General features: G+C 35.1%; 1 protein-coding gene across 3 annotated transcripts in view; it reads left to right on the forward strand.

The window, feature by feature from the left end:
* Positions 1-25,168, forward strand: part of TUBGCP3 (tubulin gamma complex component 3) — a 125,251-nt gene that overhangs the window by 60,808 nt on the left and 39,275 nt on the right. For all 3 annotated transcript variants that reach the window (XR_011645804.1, XM_004450720.5, XM_012522297.4), the window contains exons 14-17: positions 2,415-2,604; positions 4,732-4,867; positions 5,759-5,827; positions 8,871-9,006. Coding sequence is in view for 2 of the 3 variants with exons in the window: in XM_004450720.5 (XP_004450777.2) it covers positions 2,415-2,604; positions 4,732-4,867; positions 5,759-5,827; positions 8,871-9,006 (531 nt within the window). In the remaining variant the exon portion in view is untranslated. The remainder of the gene's footprint in view (positions 1-2,414; positions 2,605-4,731; positions 4,868-5,758; positions 5,828-8,870; positions 9,007-25,168) is intronic.

A 25,168-nucleotide genomic window follows, 5' to 3' on the forward strand; every position in this document is an offset into this window, starting at 1 on the left:
TCTAGATTGTGACTCTTTGAGTTTGATTATTCTAATTGTTTCAAATTAGTGAGATCAAACAATATTTGTTATTTTTTATCTGGTTTATTTCACTCAATTTGATGTCTTCAGGGTCCAGCCATGTTATCACATGTATCAGGACTTCATTCCTTTCTTTGGCTGAATAATATTCCATTTTGTGTATATACCTCATTTTATTTATTTGTTCATTGGTTGATGGACCCTCGGGTTCCTTCCATCTTTTGAGAATTGTGAATAATGCTGCTATGGTGTGCAAATATCTGTTGGGAGTTCCTGCTTTCATTTCTTTTGGGTATATACCTAGTAGTGGGATTGCTGGGTCCTATGGTACTTCTATAGTTAGCTTTCTGAGGAACTCCCAGACTATCTTCCACAGGAGCTGCATCTTTTTACATTGCTGTGAGCAATGAATGACTGTTCCTATTTCTGTGCATCCTCTCCAACAGTTATTTTCCATTTTTAAGTAGCAGCCATTCTCATGGGTGTGAAATGGTCTGTCATTGTGGGTTTGATTTCAACATCATTAGCCATTTGTAAAATCCAAGTTAAAAGCACAGTGAGATACTATTTCACACCCACTAGAATAACTGCTATTTAAAAAAATAAAAAAAAAAACAGGTGTTGGATTTTTAAAAAACTGGTGCATAAGGAACAAATAGTGTTCAAGAAAGGTTTGAATTTTATTTATTATGGTAGCCTAATTTGTCTAAAATTTGTTTATATTGTAAACCTTTTCTTTGGAATGAAAATACTTAATGATTGAAAGGTAGAGAAAAAACATTTCTGAGGTGAAATATTTACATTTTTAAAACTTCTTAGATCAAAGGAAAGATAAGCTTCTTTGCCCATTCCCCCAAATATTAAAATGGTACAGATCATCAGGTTGGCTAATAATGTTGTGAGCATCAGTTGGACTTCTAGTGAAAACAGTGTCCGTTTTCTTCACTTTGGGTATTTTTCCCATACTAATGTATAATTGGAATAACAAAAATACTGAAGTAGATTTTTCTTAGAGAATTTATTATTCTAAAGAACAAGCAAAAAACAACCTAAATAAAGACTTAAGATATTTCCAAATTGGTTAACTCAGACAGTAGAAATAGACTTAAACTTGGAATCTAAAGGCTTCGCCTTTGTCTCTTATTTTTCCTTAACCTCGAATGAGTATGCTACCTTCTGTCAGTCTTAGATTGTTCCTCAACATTGGGATTATTTTCTAGTTTGTGTTGTTAGGGTTTTAAATGAAATCAGGTATTCAGATATATATATATATTTTAAGATTTACTTTTATTTATTTATTCCCACCCTCATTGTTTTGTGCTCACTGTCTCCTCTCTTTGTCCATTAGCTGTGTGCTCTCTGTGTCTGCTCGTCTTCTCTTTAGGAGGCACCAGGAGCCGAACCTGGGACCTCCCATGTGGGAGAGAGGCGCTCAATCACTTGAGCCACCTCAGCTCCCTGCTTTGTTTTGTCTCTCGTTGTCTTTCCATTTTGTGTCTCCTTGTTGTGCCATCTTGTTGCGTCAGCTCACTGTGCCTGCCTGTCATGCCTGCTTGCTGTCTTGCTCATCTTCTCCAGGAGGCACGGGAACCATACCCCAGACCTCTCATGTGAAAGGCGGGATCTCAGTTGCTTGAGCCACATCCATTTCCCCAGATATATTTTATCAGCTGTTCTATGTTATACAGATGGAAATTAGCATTATAAGAAGTCTTAATATGTACATAATTTAGATTATATACATAATCTATAAATTATAACATGAAAAATACTTATTTTTTATGTTACTGCTTAGATAGACTTCTTTATTGATAACAGGTTTTATTACAGTCTACTAGAACATCTTTAATGTTTTCCCTACAGTTTATGATGGTATCATATGGCTGATGATTACAATACCTAACTCATACGGAGTTTCGCAAATATAAAACTTATTCACGTTATACAAAATATTATAAAAATATCTTTATTTTTATATCTTTATTCCATTATTTATATAATGGAATCAACACTGACTTGCCTTATATACTCTTTGGACTTTTTACCCAGTGTTTTAGTGTGATTTCAAGTTAGTTTCATTGTAGAAGGATTTCTAGTTCAAATCCTTGAAATAATGACTAAGTTCTGTTACGTGTTCCTTTTATTGGTCAAAATGTAGATGTTTGCTGTAAATTCAACTGAATATTAGAGTTTTCAGTTTCACAGTCTTGTGATTAAGCTTTCTATTCACTAAAAATATGTACTGCATATGGCTTGTTTTTAGTATTTCATTGATGCTATTTATAGGTTTTGGTATTGACTTTTGTACCTGCATGGCTTTTTTGTTTTCTTCGTTAAATATGTTAAAATATAAATAATGTGTATATGTATACTTTGTCATTTGTTCTTTACAGCTGCAGATTTATTCACAGATTTAGAAAATGCATTTCAGGGGAAAATTGATGCAGCTTATTTTGAGACCAGTAAATACCTATTGGATGTTCTCAATAAAAAATACAGCTTGTTGGACCACATGCAGGCAATGAGGCGGTACTTACTTCTTGGTCAAGGAGATTTTATAAGGCACTTAATGGATTTGCTAAAGTAAGAAAATTATAACTGTCTACTTTGATTTCATGAATATATGGTAGATTAAACATGATAAAAAGAAGGGTTTGTACAATTTTTGTTTAAAAGAAATAAATGATGTTAGAGGATTCTGGGTTGAATTCTTACATTGTTTATTTCTTAAAAATTGAAAATATAAAATTGTAAAATTTTGAAAAGTTACACTCCCTTGCATTTTTGTTTTGGTTACTAGCCAAGCATAATTGTCTTATACTATGCTTTACTATTATTACTTACTATTAATACTGTGGTACTTATGGTAGTTGTTAATATAAAAGGTGTTCTTGGTATAATAAAAATTAATTTTAGCTTTAGTTTGAAATTAATCAGAAAATCAATGTATATTTTAAAACTTAAGTTTTAGCTCCATATTTTTAGTTTAAATTGTTTCCTGTTTTTAAAAAAAAAAAAAGCAACCGAAAAACTCCCTTTTCTCTTTGTTCCCTGACATTTGTCATGGCATCTTCCATTCCAGAATTAAATGTGTCCTTCTCTTCCATCCATAGAGATGCAGAGAGCTCTGAATCAGAGCAAGTTATGCTCGTAGCTCTAGAAACAATCCAGATCCTAGGAATGCAATCCAGGGGCACTCGACAGCCTTGGCGAGTGCGCATACCGAGTTGTGGGCCACAGCACGTGACATTTATAAGAATGGAAATTACTATTTTTTGTGCCCCCTTTAGGACACTTAAAATAGTAAGTTACCTTTAAATTATACCTGTGCTAATCAAGCATTTGTTTTAGGCCTTTGGTTCTCAAACTTCAGTGTTATCAGAATCCCTGAGAGGGTTTGTTAAGATAGATTGCTGGTTAATGGACTGCCCACCTCCAGTACTTCTGATTCGGTAGATTGGGTTATGACTCAAATTTTGCATTTCTAACAAAGTTCCCAGTTGATGCTGCTGCTGCTGTAGTGGGGAATTCTCTTTGAGAACCAATGTTTTAGATAATATAAACTATGAAAGTTTTCCTGTCTAACCAGAAGTCATTCCTCAATATGAAGAGTACAGTGTTTTGAGGCACATATAGCAATAGCTGACCTGTTTCTCCGTGCTTGAGTGACACTGTGAAATTGTTAAATCACTTCGCTTATGAAAGATTTGGTTATTTGCCAAACATAAAAACTTCGTGACTATACTTATTGAAGTATCATTTCTGTACTTTAAGAAATGAAGGGGTTTACTATATAGTTAAATACTGGTTGTGAGACTTCCTTTTGGAAGTATGAAATATGAGGGGTGAGGAGTTTTTAAGTGATGAAGTGTTCTTTTAATGCCAAAGGGCTAAAATGTGAGTACATGTGAAGGTGTGGGGTGTGTAGGCTTATTAGGTTGCTTAGGAGAGAGTATGTGTATGGAAATTGATGTGTATAGGGATGAGCAAATCATTTCTTACAGTTTAAAGTGAAATTTAGAGACCCATGTAACAGATTATGTATCGAATCATTTTGTTAACTTACCATAATTGCCTCATGTTTTAATATTTAAAATATCTCATTTTTTGCTATTAAATGAAAAATTTATTTCTTCTGAAAGGTATTTTTTAAGTTTCTAGTTTTTAAAAGGAGTGCCATCAATAGATCCTCGTTTGTGTGGAATCACCTCTTGATCAGAGAAACGTTATCTCCATATTTAAAATATACAGATAACCCTTCAGAAATGTGTACTGATCGTGTGGTAGTTCTTGGCCTTTTAGAATTACGACATCCATGTATCTTATTGCTCTATTTGATTTAATGAAGACCTCTGCTTTTTTCTCCCATTGCATCTCATATAGGAAATTAAAATAATGCATTTTCCTCTTAGCACAGTCTTAAGTTTGAAAAATTTATTCATTAACATTTATGGCATGTATAATTATTTCCAGTTTAAGCTAAATCAAACCTATTTTCTTTTTTTTTTCAATTTTAAAGAAATGTTTTATTTACCAAAATAATTGGTAAAACCCTATTTACAGTTAATACCGTGAAACCTTTTTTTTTTTTTAACTACATTATTGTTTTGGTCCTATTTGTCTTCTCAGTTTTTATCATTTGAATGCTTACTTTTAAAGTTCATTAAAAATCCAAGTAATGTTTTCTTTAATTTTAAAAAAATTTGTTAGACCAGAGCTTGTCCGTCCAGCTACTACTCTGTATCAACATAACTTGACTGGAATTCTTGAAACCGCTGTCAGAGCAACCAACGCACAGTTTGACAGTCCTGAAATTCTCAAAAGACTGGATGTCAGGCTTCTGGAGGTATTTTAACTTTCCCTATTTGAAATGACACTTTTTTGCAAAAACAAAAACAAAATAAAAAAAAAACAACCTCTGAGACCAAGTTATTTTAGCTAATTTTTAAAATGATTTTTAAGACATAACTAGTTCAGTGGTTAAGGTTGTTATTGGAAGATTGGATAATTTGAATTTGAATCCTACCTCTGTCACTTGTTAGTTTTGAGATTTTAGGCAGGTTACTTAATGTCACCTCACTAAGTCTCAGTTTTTCATCTTAAAAAGGGGATATTTCTCAGGGTTATAAGGTTTAAATTGGATATAGTACATAAACTATCATATTGTTTGGTAGCACATAGTAAATGCTTGCTATTAATAGTAATCTATTAGGAGGCAGAGAAGAAGATGTATAATAATTATTAAAAATAGATGTTTTTAGCTTTTAGCTTTCAGTTTGGTAGAGGACAACTTTTCTTAGGGAAGTGGGTATTGTAAACATCATTATTTGCTTAATGAAGAACATCAGCATAACCTGCTGGTTTTCTTAAAATACCAACTTTTAAAGTTTTGAAGTATGTTATAAAGCAGTGGGATTTTGGTCATAAAAATGGTGATTAATTTACACACATTTTCAAAATTCTTTCAAAAATATCCCATTCATTTAAAAATAGTTGTAGAGTGCTTGTTATGTGCCAGTCAGTGTCTGAATGCTGAGGATAAAGAAGTTGACAAAAAGATTTGATTCCTTGCTCCCATGTGGATATGCACTCAACATATTTAGCACTCTTTATAAATTGGGTATCATTTTGTTGCCTTTTCTTTGGGAATTAAATAAGTTCTTTGGCAGTGAGCTTAACACTGATGGAAAGTCCTGCTATTATTTGTGTGTTTTTTTCTTTTTTGTTTTTGTGTTAGGTCTCTCCAGGTGATACTGGGTGGGATGTCTTCAGCCTAGATTATCATGTTGATGGACCAATTGCAACTGTAAGATCATTCTGTTTATTTTTATAGTATTCACAGCTATCAAGATGGCTAAACATTTCATTGTTTTACATTTGGCTTTCTTCTCTAAGAACTAATTAAAGTGATCACTTGACATCTAGGATATACCCATTGAATGAATTCTTAGGCCAAAATTGTGTTTGTGTTTCAAATAATTATTAATGAATGCTAAAATGTTCTATTATTTTAAGAATTCTTGAAAATATCATTTGTTCTATCATTTGTGCAGAAAGTGCTTAATAAATGGATTGTTCATTTTGTTCTATTCTTAGACTGTAGCAACTAATTTAGGATAATTTGAATGGAATTATAAAGTATGTTTTAGGAGGATTGTATTTTTATAACTTAAATGAAACATGGTATTTAGTATTCATGTTAACTGATGAGAAAATAGCTGTACTATTTTTCATAGTTCTTTTATCATTTGTAAAGAAAAGTAGTTTTTTTTTAACAGTTACCAAATCATAAAAAAGTGACCAGCAGTTATCTTCTTACTGCGATTAAAGTACCCCTTCTTAAAATATTTATTTTTTTCTTTATTTAGTCTTGAATAAACTTTCCTTGACCAAGATAGCTCTTTGTACTTACTTCAGTCGTTTCTGTATCTGAAATATTGAAGGACATTACATTTCTTTTAATTATTGGGGAAGTATTTGTTAAAAAGTAATTTAGCTTGGCTGTAAAATTTCATCTTAGTGGTTCTTGTAGAATCTGACTCTATAGCATATAGAATTTAGTTGTAATGAGTATGTCTTATATAACATAAATATATAATTACATCTTATAAAGCATAACCTAATTTTAGCCTCACACTATTTCTGTGATCTACGGTATCAATGACGTTTTAGTGTAGGTTTAATTTGAGAAATTAATCTGGGAAATTAAAAACTCAAGTTATACAAATAAAAATTTATTAGCTAAATAAAGCGCATCAAACATTAAAAATATTTTTGTTCATCTTTTTATGAATCTTAAAGTATTTGAGAAAAATCAGTTATTTTATCCAAAATTTTAGTATGATTTAGTATAATTGAAATTGACATTACAATTAAGGAAGGGTTTAAGCTTTGTTTTAAGATCACAGAGTTGTAATGTGTGGTCAGATAGCCTAATATTGGGTAAAGAAGAATAAAGAAAAGTTACCTTTAATCGTCTCATGTTGACAACAGGCAGGATAAAATACATCTATTTCTCGAGTTTTCCAAGGATCCATGTCAGAAGCATATTTGTTTAGTATTTCTCTCAACTATTTTGCAGTACAGATGGACTGAAAGACCATATAAATCGAAAAGCTAACCAAATGTGATTGTTTCCTCTCATAGAAATGCATTGGAATATGAACATCTTCCTCCTAAAAAGTTAATATTTCTAAGTAGTTACAATTAACTTTGATTTTTTAAAAGAAAAACCAATTCACTTTAAATGTGCTATGGGATCTTGGTACTTATAGGAACCCTTTAAAATAGCATTTGTATAGCAAATTGTTCTTTAACTTAGTAATACAATTATTTAAATAGCTTAGCTTTTATTTCTATAATTGCAAGAACATTAACAGTTGGGCAGCACAGCAAAATAGATTCTCTTCAAAACATTCCATATTTGATTTTGCAGTACTTACAAACCATTTCTTTATCACTTCTGTTTAAACATTTAATCATCAGTCAGTACCAGACCTGGTACAAAAAGGCATATAGAATAAGTAGATAGTCCTAGCTAACAGGTGAGTAATGACAAGTATATAAACAAAACAAGGTAAAACAATGCAACTAAATACTAAATTTGTAAGACTCAAGGAATAACTATCAGAAATACTGGAAGAAGAAGAAAATAGGTGTGATTGAAGAAAGATGTGTGGCCTTTGTCCTTGAAGGATGGATAGGATTTAAGCAGGCAAAAATATAGATTAAAGCATTACAGAACATTAATAGGAATAAAGACCCAAAGATATGAATCAAATCTGGATTCAAGGGCTTGAGAAGAAAGCTCTGAATAAAGTTTATGCTTCCTGATGCCCAGCCTAGTCCTGCTGTTGAGAACTCAGGTTCTGTTTGTAAGATAAGGAGGGAGAATTTACAGATAATCTATATCCAGTTCTCTGTACTGTTAAGTTTAAAACAAATAATAAATGAATTTTCTGCCCAAGTCATCAGGTAAAGGTTAAAAATGTGCCTGAGTCTATTATGTACACACTTGTATCCGTTAGAAATGTGATTGGCTGCAGTTTGCAGAAAACCCTATTTGTTATCTGTATGCATGGGACATACACTAAAAAAATTTTCATGGTTTATCTAAATTCAGATTTAACTGGGCTAAGTTGAAATTTAACTAGGGTTGATAAATCTGGGAATCCTAGGTGGGGGGATGGGCATGGAAGGAGGCCCAGCATGATCTCTACCCTGCAAGGGCTCATTCTTCTCTGATTGTGAAACAACTGCCTTACAATTACATTGAAAATGAAGTATTCAGAAGCAATAAATAATATATTAGAATAACCTGGAGGACTGTTTTCAGACTGGAGATTCTTCTAGGCTTACATTGCATGAGATTCATTATTATAATGAGCTATTGTTACAGAAGAAAGTGTGATCCTACTTCACATATCCTTCAGGTGGGTTGAGGTAGAAAATAATAGCTACACATTTGGAGTTGAAGTTAGGAGTCCACATTTAAGAGTAGATTTAAACTAGGTTTAAAATTCCTGACTTACCATTTACTAGCTGTGCCACTTTAGGCCTTTGTTTTCCCATCTGTAAAACAGAATACTTATTTTATTGTGAGTTTGATTTGTATGGCTACTTGGCATTGAAATAGTAAATGTGGTTGTTATACTTTCCTAAAATGTACCATATTAGTTGCTTGTATGCTACTTAATATTTATTAAAGGTTATTATTTGTTTAAAATGTATTAGAGTATTCTCTGGCTTTTTTTGTAAAAGGAAAAAACAAACATCCACACTGAGACCTATATTGGGAAGCTTCTTATGCCATAGAATAATATAAGCCTGTCTTCTGCTCTTCCTTTCAGGTATTTACTCGAGAATGTATGAGCCACTACCTAAGAGTATTTAACTTCCTGTGGAGGGCTAAACGGATGGAATATATCCTTACTGACATACGGAAAGGACATATGTGTAATGCAAAGCTCCTGAGAAATATGCCAGGTAGAATACTAATCAGATAAGCAATCAAAATAAATTGGGTGCTAACCTTACATACGTTTATCAAAAACTTTGCACTGTGTATGGTTTCCAGCAAATCAGCAAATACCTAAATGTGTATGTATCATAATACTGAATTTAAAAATGATTTATTATTTTGCTTATGGTTTTGAGTTGTTAAAAGGCTCATTTGTAATACTGCTTATCTTGCCTTCAGTGGAAATCAGAAATAAAATTGAGTTGTTAGGCTTCTTTCAGACTGTGATGTTCATTTAGAACCATTTGTTTTCACTCTGGTGTTTATAGATTATTATTATTTTGTAATTGCCAATTTTCAAGGAAAGAAAGCCATTTAAATCACTGGTTTATTTAGAATTCATTTAGCTGGTGTTTTAATTAAATTCTTTTTGGGAATTGCTTTAATGTTTTGTTTGGGTTCATAAACTCCAGGACATGGAATTATTTTATAATATTTTATAGTTTAATGCTATATTAAAAATTCTCAGGTGTTGGATAGTCAAGTTTACCTTAATGTTACAGATATTCAGTGACTATAGTTAATTTTGAAATCTTTATATTGAAACTTATTTTATCGAAACCTTTGAGAAAGTATTTAAATAAATATGTCTTTAGAGAAAAATTAAACTGTATATATCCTTACTGCTTTCATTGGTGAAAAGTAATTAGTTATAATAATAAAAAGGAGCAGTGCTTTGAAGAAAAGACTGTATGACCATTCCTTCTTTACTAGGTTAAATGCTGATCCCTTGAATTGCTATCAAAGTTCCAAATAATGACACCCATGGAAAGCTGCTGGACAGGACCTTGTACCTGTCTGAGCTAATGTCAAAATCTGGGATTATCAGGTTTTACTCGGTATCAGTATTTACTGTATTCCCAGCATGTTTTTTTCCCAATGGGGCATGATACTTTTATGGTAATGAGCTAGCTTCCTTTGGGCTATTTTTTTCAGAGAGAAAATTAATAGTTGGAATCCTCTGAAATAGCTAAGAAGAAAGTGAGAGGGAACATTTTCTTCCAAACACTTTAATGCCTTCATAGTTGTCCCTCACTTCCTAGAGAAGGTGGATTGGCAGGCATATGGATTACTTCTTAAAATGGAGGCAAGACAGAGTCAGTCACAGAGGGGATTTCATTCTAAGGCTTTCAGCTCTGCATCTCTTTGCTGTTTCCATTATATCATAAATATAGCATTTTTCTAGGTATATGACAGGATTATTCACTTACTTAACTGGGTATATTATTTTAAGTTATTCAGTTTGCCCACAGTGCTCCTTCCCTCTGAATTTTTTGTAATGCTCTTGATTAGGTCACTAAAGTCGATCATCTACAATAGTGTTCACTGTGTTATACAGTCCTATGTTTTATCTTTTAATTTTTATTCTAGTAATATATACAACCTAAAGTTTACCCTTTTAATCACATTCCTCTGTAAAATTCAGTGCTTTTAGTTATACTCACAATAATGCTACCATTATCACCATCTGTTCCCAAACCTTTAAAATAAACCTAAATAGAAATTCTGTACAAATTAAGCATCAGCTCCCCATTCTCTAATTTCAGTCTATCCTCTGATAATCACCTATATTCTAGATTCTGACTGAGTTTGCTTATTAAAATTTGTTCATATCAGCTGGATTGTACAATATTTGTCCTTTTGTGTCAGGCTTATTTCACTCAGCATAATGTTCTCAAGGTTCAGCCATGTTTTCGCATGCATCAGGACTTCATTCCTTTCTATGGCTGAATAATAGTCCATTGTATGTATATACCATATTGTGCTTATCCATTCATCGGGTGATGGACACTTAGGCTGCTTCCATCATTTGGCAACTGTGAATAATGCTTTTGTGTACATTGGTTTGTAAGTATCTGTTTAAGTCCCTGCTTTCAATTCTTCTGAGTAAAAACCTAGTAGCTGGATTGTCGGATCATATGGTAATTGTATACGTAGTTTCCTGGGGAACTGTCAAACTGTCTTCCACAGTGGCTGCTCTCTTTTACTTTTCCACCAGCAATGATGGAGTGTTCCTGTTTCTCTGCATCCTCTCCAACACGTGTAGTTTTCTGTTTTTTTATAGTAACTTTTCTGGTGGGTATACAATGATATCTCATTGTGCTCCCTACCACATGAGATGGTTCCCTTGTCTTTTTGCTCGTTGTTTGTGCTCATTGTCTGCTGTTGTTTTTGATTGTTGTCTGCTTGTTTTATTTTTGCTTGTTGTCTGTTTTTGTTTTTTCCTTTAGGAGGCACCAGGAACCAAACTGAGAACCTCCCATGTGGGAGGCGGGTATTCAACTGCTAGAGCCACATCTGCTACCTGCTCGTTTTTTTTTTTTTTTTGCTTGTTTTCTTTTTGCTTTTGCTCGTTGTCTGCTTGTTGTTTTTGCTTGTTGTTTGCTTGTCTTCTTTAGGAGGCACCAGAAACCAAACCTGGGACCTCTCATGTGGGAGGCAGGTACCCAGCTGCTTGAGCCACATCCGCTCCCCCTCGTGCTTTTGATTTATATTTCTTCAAGAGCTCATGATGTTAACATCTTTTTTAAATATATTTTTTTATTTTTAAAGAAGCTTTAGATAACATAAATGTTACACCAAAAATACAGGAGTTTCCATTTGCCCCCCTTACATACACTTTCCCACATGAACAACATCTTTCATAAGTGTGGTACCTTTGTTACAATTGATGTACACATACTGAAGCATTGTACTAGCCAAGGACTGTAGTTTACAGTATAGTTTACACTTTGCCCTGCACAATTTTATAGGTTTTGACAAAATGTAGTGGCCTGTATCCATCATTGCAATGTCATATGGGACAATTCCAGTGCCCCCAAAATGCCCCATGTTGTACCAATTCTTCCCTCTCCCTCCCCTCAGAACCTCTGGTGGTCACTGCCTTTTTATCAGTGATACTAGTTTTTCCATTGCTAGAATAATCATAAGTCTACTTTAGTCGATAGTTACTTTCTTCCCTTATGTTTGTTCATTCCTCAATCTTGAGGATTTTAGGATGGTGATGCCCACCCTGTCTCTGATTGAGAGAAGGTTTAGATCCCATGGGGCAGATGAATGGGAGCTGTCTTGCTTGCAGACAGTCTCTGCTTCCTGGGATAAATGTTATCCATCATCATCCTTTAAGTTGTCCTGGGCAAGTCCAATGAACTTGCGAGTATGTGTTGCAACTCTGCTGAGATTCAGGACTCATCCGCATATGAAATTGAAGATTTATGTTTTTGGGATATATTAAAATATTTGACAAGTGTAGGGCTAATTTTAGGTTCAAATAAAAAGGGCAGAAAATCCATGGATAGGTAAATTATAAATGAGTCTAACTCTGTTATATTGGGGAGCGTATATTCCAAGGTAAGGCCCACAGGGTACTGAATTCCTGGAATTGTCTGCTTTGCCTGTAGCTAGATGCTCTAGAGCCCTCAGGAACTGCTGTTTGAGACACTGTTTACTGTGGCAGTCAATGAGATCCTGCTGAGACATGCATAAGCTTAACTTCTGGAATGACCTTCTGACTCACTTTGAAGTCTTTTAGCCATGAAAACTCATTGGTGTTTAAAGTTTCCCCCTTTTCATCAAGGTCTTTTTCCAGATTCATTGTTAGTTGGTGCTTGGTAATAATCCTTCAGTACCAGGGAGTCTCATCCCTGGAAGTCATGTCCTACACTGGGGGGAAGACAGTGCGTTTATATGCTGAGTTTGGCTTACAGAGAGACCATATTTGAGCAAAAAGGAGGCCCTCAGGAGGTAAATCCTAGGCAATATTTAATACTAGGTTAAGTTTCCTTCCTTATATTTTTCTTTTCTTTGACTCAGCATTTGTGGAGTCCTTTTCCAAACTCTGTAGTCCTCCAGAGTTCTAAGCAAGTGGAATTTTCCCCTTTATTCGCTGAATCTCTGGGAAGTTATTTCTCAGATGATGTCTTTCATATCTATATTGATGACTTCACCTGAGTAAATGTACTCTTTTTAAATTTTTTTCCCGCTCTCCCCTCCTGCACTCTGCTGCTTTTACTGTCTGTGTCCATTCACTGTGTGATCTTCTCTATCTATTTCTCTTTTTTGTCTTCTCTTCTTGTCTTTTTCCTCTAAGATTCACTGGGATTTGATCCTGAGGACCTCTGATGTGGCGAGAGGTTCCCTGTCAATTGTATCACCTCAGTTCCTGGTCTCTGCTGTACTTCACTTTAACTGTTACCTTCATCTCTCTTTTGTTGCATTGTCATCTTGCTACGTGACTCACCTGCGCGGGCACTGGCTCACTGCAGGCACTCAGGTTGCTACACAGGCACTCAGCTCACCACATGGGCACTTGGCTCACTGTGCGGCCCTGCTTTCTCTTCTTCTTTTTCACCAGGAGGCCCCAGGGATTGAACCCAGGTCCTCACTTATGGTAGGCCAAGGCCTTATCACTTGAGCCACATCTACTTCCTGAGTAAATGTATTCTTGATGGGAATAATGTTATACTTAACGTTAGAGTTTGTGCACTTGGTACTAAATTTTTTTTTTTTTAAGATTTATTTTTTATTTATTTCTCTCCCTTTTCCCGCTCTCCACCCCCCCCCCCCAGTTGTCTGCTCTCTGTGTCCATTCGCTGTGTGTTCTTCTGTGACTGCTTCCATCCTTATCAGCGGCACCAGGAATCTGTGTTTCTTTTTGTTGTGTCACCTTGTTGTGTCAGCTCTCTGTGTGTGCGGTGCCATTCTTGGGCAGGCTGCACTTTCTTTCATGCTGGGTGGCTCTCCTTACGGGGCGCACTCTTTGCGCGTCGGGCTCCCCTATGCGGGGGACACCCCTGCATGGCAGGGCACTCCTTGTGCGCATCAGCACTGAGCATGGGCCAGCTCCACACGGGTCAAGGAGGCCTGGGGTTTGAACCTTGGACCTCCCATGTGGTAGGCAGACGCCCTATCCATTGGGCCAAGTCCGCTTCCCTTGGTACTAAATTATACCTTGACTAAAATAATAATGAAAGATACCAGTTTTCCTTCATCTTTTCTAATCTTGTGGAATGAAACATGCTTATGATAGAATTGATTTCTGAAACAAGACGTTATATACAAATTGAGGAGCAATGTTCAACCCTAGAAATAACTTATGGGTGTACACCTGAACCATTAGGTAAATGCTTATTTATCATTGCTAGATTCAGAAATATTTAGAAGTGGAAGGCACTTTGGAGCGCCCATAGTCAAATTTTCTCAATTTCCAATTGAGAATAGTCTGAGAGCCAGAAAATGAAGTGACTGGCCCAAGATCACATGGTTGTTAAATATATTCAAGTCCCTCAAGTTCGTTTTAAAATAAAAATGGAAATTTTTGATAAAATGAGCCAAAAATTAGCATAGGAGAGGAAAAGGTATGACTCAGAATTTGGACTCATTGTTTAATAGATACTTTAAAGTCTTTGGAAGAATTGATGGCACTAGCTCTAGGCTGGGCCTCTAGAAAGGACCTCCAGCACAACTGGCTGTTCAAGGGATCTGCTGTCTTTTTTGCTGTCAGGAAACTAGTCCCTCAGCTACTTTTTACAGGATCATATCACCTTAGCTGCAACTTGGGAATCTGGAAGACCCTGCCCTAACTATTGTTTCCAGAGCTGCACTGTACCTGCTGGATATGCAGCAGCAACATGGGTGTCTCATGCTGAGTATCTTAGATGAGTTGGAGTTTCATGTTAATTCATCTTATTGGAGGAACCTAAATCACATTTAGTACTGTAGTTGTATAGAAATCTGTACATTTTAGTTTTCTAGTTTCTGTAATACAGGAAAATATGTTATTAGGAAATTGGGAACAGAACATCAGTAAGCCACCCTACCTACTGCTTCTGTTCACTGTCTCTTAACCTGTGGCTTCACATTTTTTTCATCTCTTTTAATGGACTCTGTTTCTTCTTTATATTTTGCCTAACAACCACAAATAGCAGCATGGATAATAGCAAAAATAATAAAAATGAAAAAATGTAGGGGTAGCCTAGATTTGTTTTTGCTCTAGTAAATACTGGACTATTTATTTTGAAAAATAATAAACTAAGATTTAGCTGTTCATATTAATTGATTTTTTAAAACCATAGGTTATCACTTCTAATATATGTATTTTTGTGTGTGTTTTAACTTCTGTTTTTTTTTTAAAGATTTATTTCTCTCCCCTCCCTCCCCCCCACCCCCCCCCGGTTGTCTGTTCTCTGTGTGTCTTCTTTGTCTGCTTCTGTTGTCAGCAGCACGGGAATCTGTGTTTCTTTTTGTTGTGTCATCTTGTTGCGTCAGCTCTCCGTGTGTGTGGCACCATTCCTGGGCAGGCTGCACTTTCTTTCGCGCTGGGCGGCTCTCCTTATGGGGTGCACTCCTTGCACATGGGGCTCCCTGCGCAGGGACACCCCTTTGTCGCAGGGCACTCCTTGCATGCATTAGCACTGCACATGTGCCAGCTCCACACGGGTCAAGGAATCCCAGGGTCTGAACCGCGCCCTCCCATGTGGTAGGCGGACGCCCCAACCACTGGGCCAAGTCCGCCGCCTGTGTTTTAACTTCTTGATGTGTAACCTAAAATCATTGTCAGGCGACAGTCATGATGTATCATTGCATATACATTTGTGAACGTGGTGGTAACTTATTAATGCCACTTGGAATGGGTTTTGTACATTGTTGACACTACATTTTGGTGCCAACTATAGTTGAAATTATTTGTCTTCAAAAAGATTACACTGTGATTCTATAATGAAAAACTTCTGCTTGTAGAAAGGCATAGAAACAGCAGTGGGGCAAAAATTTGAAATTAGTGTAGCAATTGTTATTATTGAAAGAATGACTATAATTCCATTTTTCCATGTAAAGCAGTACCAAATGCTTTATATTACCTAAGAAAAGGAAGACGTCCATAAAAACCTGAAGAGGTACTGTATGTTGTTTCTGATATGCATGTGAAAGGATTGCCTAAGGAATGCCAGGTCTTGCAGTTGGAGGCTGGGGAAATTATCAAGCCCTTTGGAGGTGACTAATTCATGTATTGTTCCAGGACTAAGCCACTTTGTCGTTTTATTTGGCAGCTCTTTTTCTTGATAGTAGATATACTGATGTATTTTACAATTGACAGTGTTTTAGACTTAATGCAGTATGATGATACCTTACAAGATTAGTTGAAGGTTTTCTCTTAAATTTTTTGTATATGTGCCAGCCATTTTGTATATGTGGATGAGTAAGGAGACCTCTATAATTATTCATATATAAAAAGTTCTCTATGCCTAATTTAGGTGTTTACAGAAACCTTTAAAAAAATATATATATATATAAATCTGGAATGGTTAATCATCAGCATAGATGTTGGAGCTAGATTGCCTGGGTAAGTCCTGGCTCTACTAGTGATACTGTATAACTTCAGGCTAATTTCTACCTCATTCTTCTCATCTGGGAGATTGTGATGATAATAGCACTTACCTCATAGGGTTGTTATCAGGATTAAATATATGTAAAAAATACTTAGAATAGTGCTTAGCTCATGGTAAGCACCATGTAAGTGTTCACAGTCATCATCATCATTATTGTAGTTATTGTTATTACTACTTGCCTGATTATATAAGGAAGACCTCTAGATGAAATGTGGAGGGGAACCTTAGAGTTGATTAAAGTTTGGAAGCAATAATCCTTTGAGTCTTTATCCTTGAGAAAAATAAATCAGGTGGGTAATTTGATAAAATTTGATAAAACCACTTTTAAACATAGTATTATATCTGTCTATGAATCATGTAGAAACATGTTAAAGCTCTTAAGAATTTTTTTAAAACAGTAGATTGAATAATTACTCAGGATTTATTCTATGCAGTCTTTCTTCAAAAAGAGTAGAAAGTTCAAGGAAATTTATTGCAAAACCTGAAGGTAGTTCAATTTACCAAAAGTGGGAATCATTTAGCCTTTTATTCTGTCCTTAGTAATATGTTTATGGCAATTCAGCATGAGACAATTCCATTTAAACAGAAGGAAAAGACGTGGTTAAGATTTATAGAAAAAAGTAGATGGTTTTTTTTCTGAGTATTTAAAAACACGGTGGTTTCCCTTCTGAATACACTGCATTTCTCAAATTCTTCCAAAGCATCACTTAAAACTAATTTTGTAAGAATAAATACTAATCCCTTTTTAAAAAAATTATATTATTCTATGTAAATTTTCTAGGGTCTGAATGAACTAGGAGATATATTTGCTATATAGAGTGAATTTACTTTGTTTGTCCCATATAAATATATATACATACACACACACAGAGTTCAGTTTGTATGCTTGATTTAGAAGTATAGTATCCAGTAATGAACGTAAGTGTTCTGCTTGTAATAATTTGAAGTCTTCATTTAGGTGGTCATGGTAAACAAACCTAAACATAACTATCTGTTCTGAAAAAAAAAATTTTAAATCAGACCTGAAGTTCTTTTAACAACCTTTAGAGGGCAGTAAAGAATTACAAATGAATCTAACATTTAGCTGCTTAGTAAACTAAAGAAATAATCTGTTCAAGTTAATCTAGCAGGAGCTATAGTTTATATACTTTTTTGAGTGCAAATGTTGCTTTGATTCTGGGATCCTTATAATTATATAGTTATTTGTAGGTTGATCATAAAAAGAAAAGCATTATAGCCAAGCATGTTTTAAATGTACTTAGGGCTCTGGGTAAAGAAATGAAAGGGATATTTCAGGTGTAAGTTGCATTTTTTAAGAATTGAATGACTGAATTGTACTGGTGAATTAAATCTGTTTGTGAAATGAGTCCTTAGCCAGTAACTAAAGGCCTTAACTAGACCTTTTAGAATTTCAGAAATAGTTATAATATATAGACATATAGTGTTAGACTGATTTCATATGTGGGAAAGAGAAAGAGTTCTCTAGTGTTATAAAGTTTCAGACTTTTATTATGTGGGTTATTCTATTAGATTCATTTTCAATAGACAGTGCCCTAAGAGAGCGACCATAGATCTCTTTACTCTCAGAGGCTTTATTTTAGAAGAATTCCATTAAAAATACTGCTGTCTGTACTTAAAATTGATAAAGAGATTTTACACACAAGAAAAATAATTTTTCTAGAAATAAAACATATTATTTGATAGTACTTTAAGACCGTCAAAGGAAAGAACACATATATTAACATTGTTGCTAAATTGACCTTGGTTATGGAAACATTTTGAAAAGGATGTGTTTGAATAGACCTGATGAATGCACAGACTACTTTCTTTAATTTAGAGTATCTTAATCACTCATTCATTCATTGAGAAATTACCGATGGTCTACTTTGTGTCTGCCTGTTGCTGGTATCCAGTGATGGATAAGATGAACAAGGTCCCTGCTGTGAAGATAGGCAGTAAAAAATAAGTTATAATATACTGTGATAAGTTGATTTGATAGAGGAATGACCCGTGTACAATAGGAATAGTAAAAAAGGTATCTTTGAGACTTAGGTAGTTTAAAGAAACTCCCCTGTTAAGAAATGATGTCTATGCAGACATCTAAAAGATAAGTATGAGTTAGTCAGGGGAAGAATATGGAAATGGGAAGTAATGCAGTGGTCTTGTCGAGAAGAATTGCATACTCAGAAAAGGAGGGAGGATATGTAGCTAAACATACAGGTAGAGAACTAAGGGGGGCTCCAGATCTTTGAAGGCTTGTGGGCTTTGTTAGTTAATTTTAACTTTAATAGCAATGGGAAGCCTTGAAGTATTTTACACAGGTGAATGGCATGCTTAGATTTTTGTGTTTTTTTTTTAATTAGAGAAGTTGGGATTATTACATTATAATATTATTTATACTAACTATAATATTAGAGATTGTTACAGAATAATCATGCATAAAATACAGGATTCCCTTGTACCATCCTATTATTAACACCTTGCATTGGTGTGGAACAATTGATGAAAGCACATTTTTATTATTGCGCTATTAACTATAGTCCATCATTTAACTTAGGGTTCACTGTGTAGTGTAGTTCCATGGATGGATTTGTGTTTTATGAAGAAGACCCACTGCCAACATTGAGAAGAATGGACCTGAGGTAGGGCAAGAATGGAATTTGGCATACCAATCAGTTGCAATATGTGAGAGATGATGTTGGCCTTTCTTAGACATCAGAGCAGTGGGGATAGAGAGAAGTAGATGTGTTTTTTGTTTTTAAAGAGATACCAACGATTGAACCCAGGACCTTGTATGTGGGAAGCATGTGCTCAACCACTGAGCTATATCTACTTCCCAGTAGCTGGTTTTGAGAGAGATGTTGGAGGTAAAACCATTAGCACTTGGTGACTGAATGTGGAACCAGGAGGAATCCAGGTAGGTTAAGCTTGAAACCTAGGTCTCTGACTTAATTTCAGTGTGTTATTTACCACCATAGGTAACTCTAGAAAAGGAGCAAGTTAGGGGAGGTAAAGAGTTCTGTTTCAGATAAAATATTTGAGATAGGGAAACGGACTTTGGCCCAGTGGTTAGGGCGTCTGTCTACCACGTGGGAGGTCCCCGGTTCATACCCCGGGCCTCCTTGACCCGCGTGGAGCTGGCCCATGCGCAGTGCTTATGTGCACAAGGAGTGCCGGGCCACACAGGGGTGTCCCCCGTGTAGGGGAGCCCCACGCGCAAGGAGTGCACCCATAAGGAGAGCCACCCAGCGCGAAGGAAAGTGCAGCCTGCCCAGGAATGGCACCACCCACACTTCCCGTGCTGCTGACGACAACAGAAGCGGACAAAGAAACAAGACGCAGCAAAAAGACACAGAAAACAGACAACCGGGAGAGGGGAGGGGAATTAAATAAATAAAAATAAATCTTTAAAAAAAAAAAAATTTGAGATATATTTTAGGATTCATGTGAGACATCTGGTAGATTGTTCCAAAACTCCTTACAGATCTGGACTACAGATAAGGATTTTAGATATAAATTCGCTTTGGTGATACTTGAAACACTGGAATTGAATTAGGTTGCCCAGAAATAGTGAGAAAGAAAAGATATTGTAGAAAAGGGGAGTAGAAGATGACTTCGTAAAGGTAGAAAAAATATAAAGGTAGGCAGAGTAATAGTATACAGTTTTTCTGAAGTCGAGAAAAAAGTGTATTTCAAGAAGGGAATATCAAATATGCAAACACTGCCAAAAATCAAATAAGGTTTGATTCTTGTTATTAAGTCCAACACAAACCAAAAACTGTATTGGGTTTAAAAACCAAGGCAGTTGTTGGTGACTTTGGCTGGGGCAGTTCAGTGATGTGTTCTTTGTAGTGAAAAATACATGGGAACCAAGGAAGTGAGGATAATAACTGGAAATTTCTTTTTCTTTTTCTTTTTTTAGTAGACTAATTGTAAATGCTGATGGAAAGAAGGAAGTAGAGGTTAAATGACATGGGTGGGGGGGAGGAAAAGGGGAAGAGCTAGTATTCAGAGCACATAGGTATAGGAATTAGCCTTAGAGAGACATGCTAGAAAGTTTATAGGTTTGATGGCAAGAAGGTAAAGAAGTTCCCACCTGATGGCTTCTTTTCTTCATGAAATGTGAGGCAGGTGGTCACCTTCTCAGACTGAGAGAGAATGTTGTGGGATCAAGGATTTCAGCATAGTGATGGCTACAAATAGCTGTTTAGAGTTGAATACCTTGAATTTTAGGTTGACAGCCAGTATTACATGATGATTTTTTGTGTGTGTGTATAATTTTTTTGTGACTTTGAGGCTGTTCAGTTGCAATTTTGTTTCCAAATATGGGACATGCATGAATCTAGATTAGTCAGCAGTGTAGAAAATTATGCACTCGGAAAATCAGAGATTATAGATAGGATTAATGATTTAATCATCATGTATCTACTTACAAACTGTGTTGAAGCCAGCGAAAGAGAAATTCCTGGTTTTTGAAGGAACTCAAAAATGAAATGTAAAAAAAATGTTAGCAAAAATTTATAACATGCTACTAAAACCCACCATTTTACCCAAGTACTGTTGGTTTTGTCCATGTGACTATGTTAGATAAATTCTAGAGGAAACTCCAAGAAATGCATAATAAAAAGAACAATAAAAACTGCATTTTCATGGAATTGAAGAGCTTCTTCCATTATGCATAGAGAATTGATTTGGAGCTAGAAAATAGTAGAGAATGAGCACAAAAAATTTTTTTTATGCTTCTGTAACAAAGGGTCCTTCAGATAGTGCTGACAGTAGCTTATGTAATATTTTTAATGTCATCTATGAGAAGGAGTATGTGATGAAATCTACAATTTTGGCAATGACTTGAAAACTTTTCCTAGTAGAAAAATGCCAGGATGGGTAAATATAAAGTGCATAGATGTGTCTCCAGGCTAGAAAATAAGCAGATGGCATTCACTGATATTAAGTGAAATCATGCATTTTAGGAAAATATTCAGTATGTATGTAAAGAATTATGGATCCAGAGATATTGGGTATTATATTGAGATCTGAGTATCATATATGATTTATAAATACATCATCCAATTTATTTCCTAAAGAAAAGGACACCAGAATTCTGTGATAAAATTAAGAACATGAAAAAACAAACCTTCCACAAATGGTACCTAAACTATTTTGTATTACAAGTTTGTTTGCCCCCACAAAGAAATTAAATCACATCCAAGGAAGATATTGAGAGTATGCACCGACAATTCTCCAGGTAAGACTCCTTGGCTTTAGAGTGTTCATCATAGACCAATGATTGGTGAGCACAGGCTGTCCTCCATCTCCATCCTTTGTCATTTGCTGGGACTTCGGTGGGGGGAAGATATTATCCTATCACTCAAGCTCTGGTAAAAAACCAACATATAGTAATAAGTGGAAGTTAGTTCCCTTTAGAAGCTTACTTAAACTGAATTACAGCTGAATAGCACATAAAAGAGTATTTAGTTATGCCATTTTACATTTGAAAAGTGCAATATTCCAGCAACAATTTTAGTTAAAAAGACTTTGAGAATTAGACCGGAAGTACAGCCTTATAGTTTTCAGTAGGGAAAAGATTCTTCATTCTAGGCTTAGAAATGACATGTGAAAGTTAACCTGTTTTTTTTGATAAGCATTTACCAGATTCATGGATTATAGTTTCCTAACAATACAGAAAACATTAGTTATGTTTGGAGCATATTCCTGATCTTTTGAGGTAGTTGTGCTGGGGGGAGCCATCAGTAATAAGCAGAATAATTAGCAGATATATTACTGATCTGAAGGAGAGCTGGATTTCGTTTGTTTCTTTTATGGTTATACAGATAAGATTGCATCTTCTGGTTATGGACATTTAACTCACTATTTTTTACTGTCTTTGAGAGTCATATTGGGAGCAATAAAGATCCTTTGGTTTTGAAGGAACAGGTAGAGTTTTTGAACTTTTTAAGTGAATCTTGACTAGGTCTTTAAAACAATTAAGTCACGGCATTTGGCAAGTAAAACACGGTGAGACCCTGAAATGGATTTATTCTCCTAATGTGATTGATCCTCTAGGCATATTTTGGTTTAGATGCCTTACTTAGAACTTGACTTTTCGAATACAGAGAAAATTCCTGTATTCGAAACACATTGTTTATTAGACTTTTTACTTTTATCTCCCTGTAGATTGCCAACTTGTTAGTTTTCTTGCCTGAGGGACAATGTGTTGTTGCTGTCCCTTTTAAAAAACATTAATTCCTCTCAAAAAATGTGCATTATTGGATTCTGTCGTTATTCATCTCTAAATTAAAATTCTTTTATCGTTTTGAAATTAAATGATATTTTTGTCTTTTGAAATTAAAAAAATATATATCTTTTGTTATTGGCCACACATTTCACTTAGGTTTTTTAAGGAAGGAAATAATCATTTATTTTCTTATAAGAAAAGTGCTAGTGTATAATATTGTAACCACTCCTTTTATATCATTGTCTACTTCAAGATTCTTTGGCTTTATGCTTGGAATAACCTCCCTTTCCTGACTCTTTCTTCTTTGTTCTAGATTTCCAGCTCCTCTGTGAAGCCCAAACATCTTAAAACCAATTAATGTCCTCCTTCCACATACTTTTTTCCTTATCATTTTCCAAATAAACAGCTCATACATCTCAGAATGTACATTACACCAAGATCAGAATATGTATGTTAATGTAATAGGTACCATTGTTCAGCATTTGTACAATACATATATTATTATGCTTGTATGTGTTTGTCATTTGTTTCAGAATGTAAATTTTAAAAAAATAATTTTTGGAGCCTCCTACCCCAGATGGCTCCCTTGTCTGTCTGCTCATTGTCTGCTCGTCTTCTTTAGGAGGCAACAAGAATCGAACCTGGGACTTCCTGTGTGGGAGGTGGGCACCCAATTGCTTAAGCCACATCTGCTCCCTGTACATTTTTTTTAAGGCTTAGAATGCCTCGCTTTCTCTCTCCATCCTTCTCTCCTTCCCTTTCTTCCTCTCTTCCTCCTCCCCTCCTTCCCTTTCTCTCTTTCTCTACTGACCAATAGTACGTATTAAACCAGAACTGCAAAATTCCTAGTTTCATTTAACTTTGACTTTAAGAAAGGAGCATTTTAAAAAATATATGTCACCATTTTTATTTTTATACATGAGTTAATATATTTTACTTATTGCTGTCTTAGAAGGGGCAAGACTGATTTTCGACTATATGCAGAAGCAAATATTTCTGTCTGACTTTTTCTGTCTATCTCTTTGTAGCTAATAAATGGCATTTGGAGAGATAATAAAAATGTTAAACCTGACCCATATTACAGTTTTCTTGTAATCATTCCTCTGATGAACTTATCTTTGATTTGAACTATTTCATACATTAGTGTAACGTAATATTCTGATATAGTCTTTGAATGAAAAATGAAAAGTACAAGTAGAGAACTCTTTGGTGATCCTCAAGCCTTTTGATGGTTTTATAATCTTATAAAGAATAAAAGCTGAATTTGAACTCATGCTTAGCTTCTTTTAAATCATATTTCTCTCAGGTGATGAGATCATATTTCAGTTCCTAAGGAAATGTCATTTTGTCTCTGAAAATCTAGGGAATAGTAAATGTTTCACAATCCCTGGGTAGACAAATTATAAAGAAATCATAAAATAGAGCTTATATTTATTTGACACTGCATGATTTTAAAATAAAATTTTTGTATTTCACCTTTAAATACAATTATACTTGGATTCATGCCATTCCTTATTAGATTCTTATATTTCTAGCTCAAATAGTATAGAAATTAGTATGGAAAAGTTGTTTCTTATTTTAAGGGGTCAAAAAGTGAAGCTAATGCTTTTTTTTTTTTTTTAAGATATAGTTATTCATTTCTCCCCTCTCCCCCCCTACCCCATTGTCTACTCTTTGTGTGCATTCATTGTGTGTTCATCTGTGTCTGCTTGTATTCTCATTAGGTGGCTCCGGGAACTGATCCTGGGACCTTCTGGAGTGGGCGAGAGGTGATCATTCTCTTGCACCATCTCAGTTCCCTGATCTACTGTCTCTCTCATTGTCTCTCCTCTGTATCTCTTTTTGTTGTGCCATCTTGCTTTCCACATGACCCAGCACTCCTGTGCAGGCCAGCACTCCTGCGTGGGGCAGTACACTGTGCAGGTCAGCACTCCATGCAGGCCAGCTCATCACAAGCTTGCCTTCACCAGGAGGTCCTCGGCATTGAACCCTGGATCTCTCGTATGGTAGACAGGAGCCCAACTGCTTGAGCCACATCCTCTTCCCATAATGCTTTTTTAAAAGATCACAGATATAAGTTATACCATTGTATTGATTTTAAATGTATTTCCATTTATTTTTTACTTTATTTTATTTTTAAAGAAGCTTTAGATTACATAAATGTTATGTCAAAAACATAGGGGATTCCCATATACCCCATTCCCTCCCCATCCCATACTTTCCCACTTTAACAACATCTTTCATTTGTTACAATTGATAGACACATATTGAAGAATTGCTACTAATCATGGAATATAGTTTACATTATAGTTTACACTTTACCCTACACAACTTTATAGGTTTTGACAAAATGTATAATAACCTGTATCTGTCATTGCAGTGTCATGCAGGACAATTCCAATGCCCCTATGTTACACTTATTCTTCCTTCTCCCTCTCCTCAGAATGCCTAGTGACCACGGCCTTATATCAATGATCAAAGTTCTTCCATTGCTAGAATAATAAGTCT

Source organism: Dasypus novemcinctus, chromosome 15 (assembly GCF_030445035.2).
Source record: "Dasypus novemcinctus isolate mDasNov1 chromosome 15, mDasNov1.1.hap2, whole genome shotgun sequence".
NCBI classification, from domain to species: Eukaryota; Metazoa; Chordata; class Mammalia; order Cingulata; family Dasypodidae; genus Dasypus; species Dasypus novemcinctus.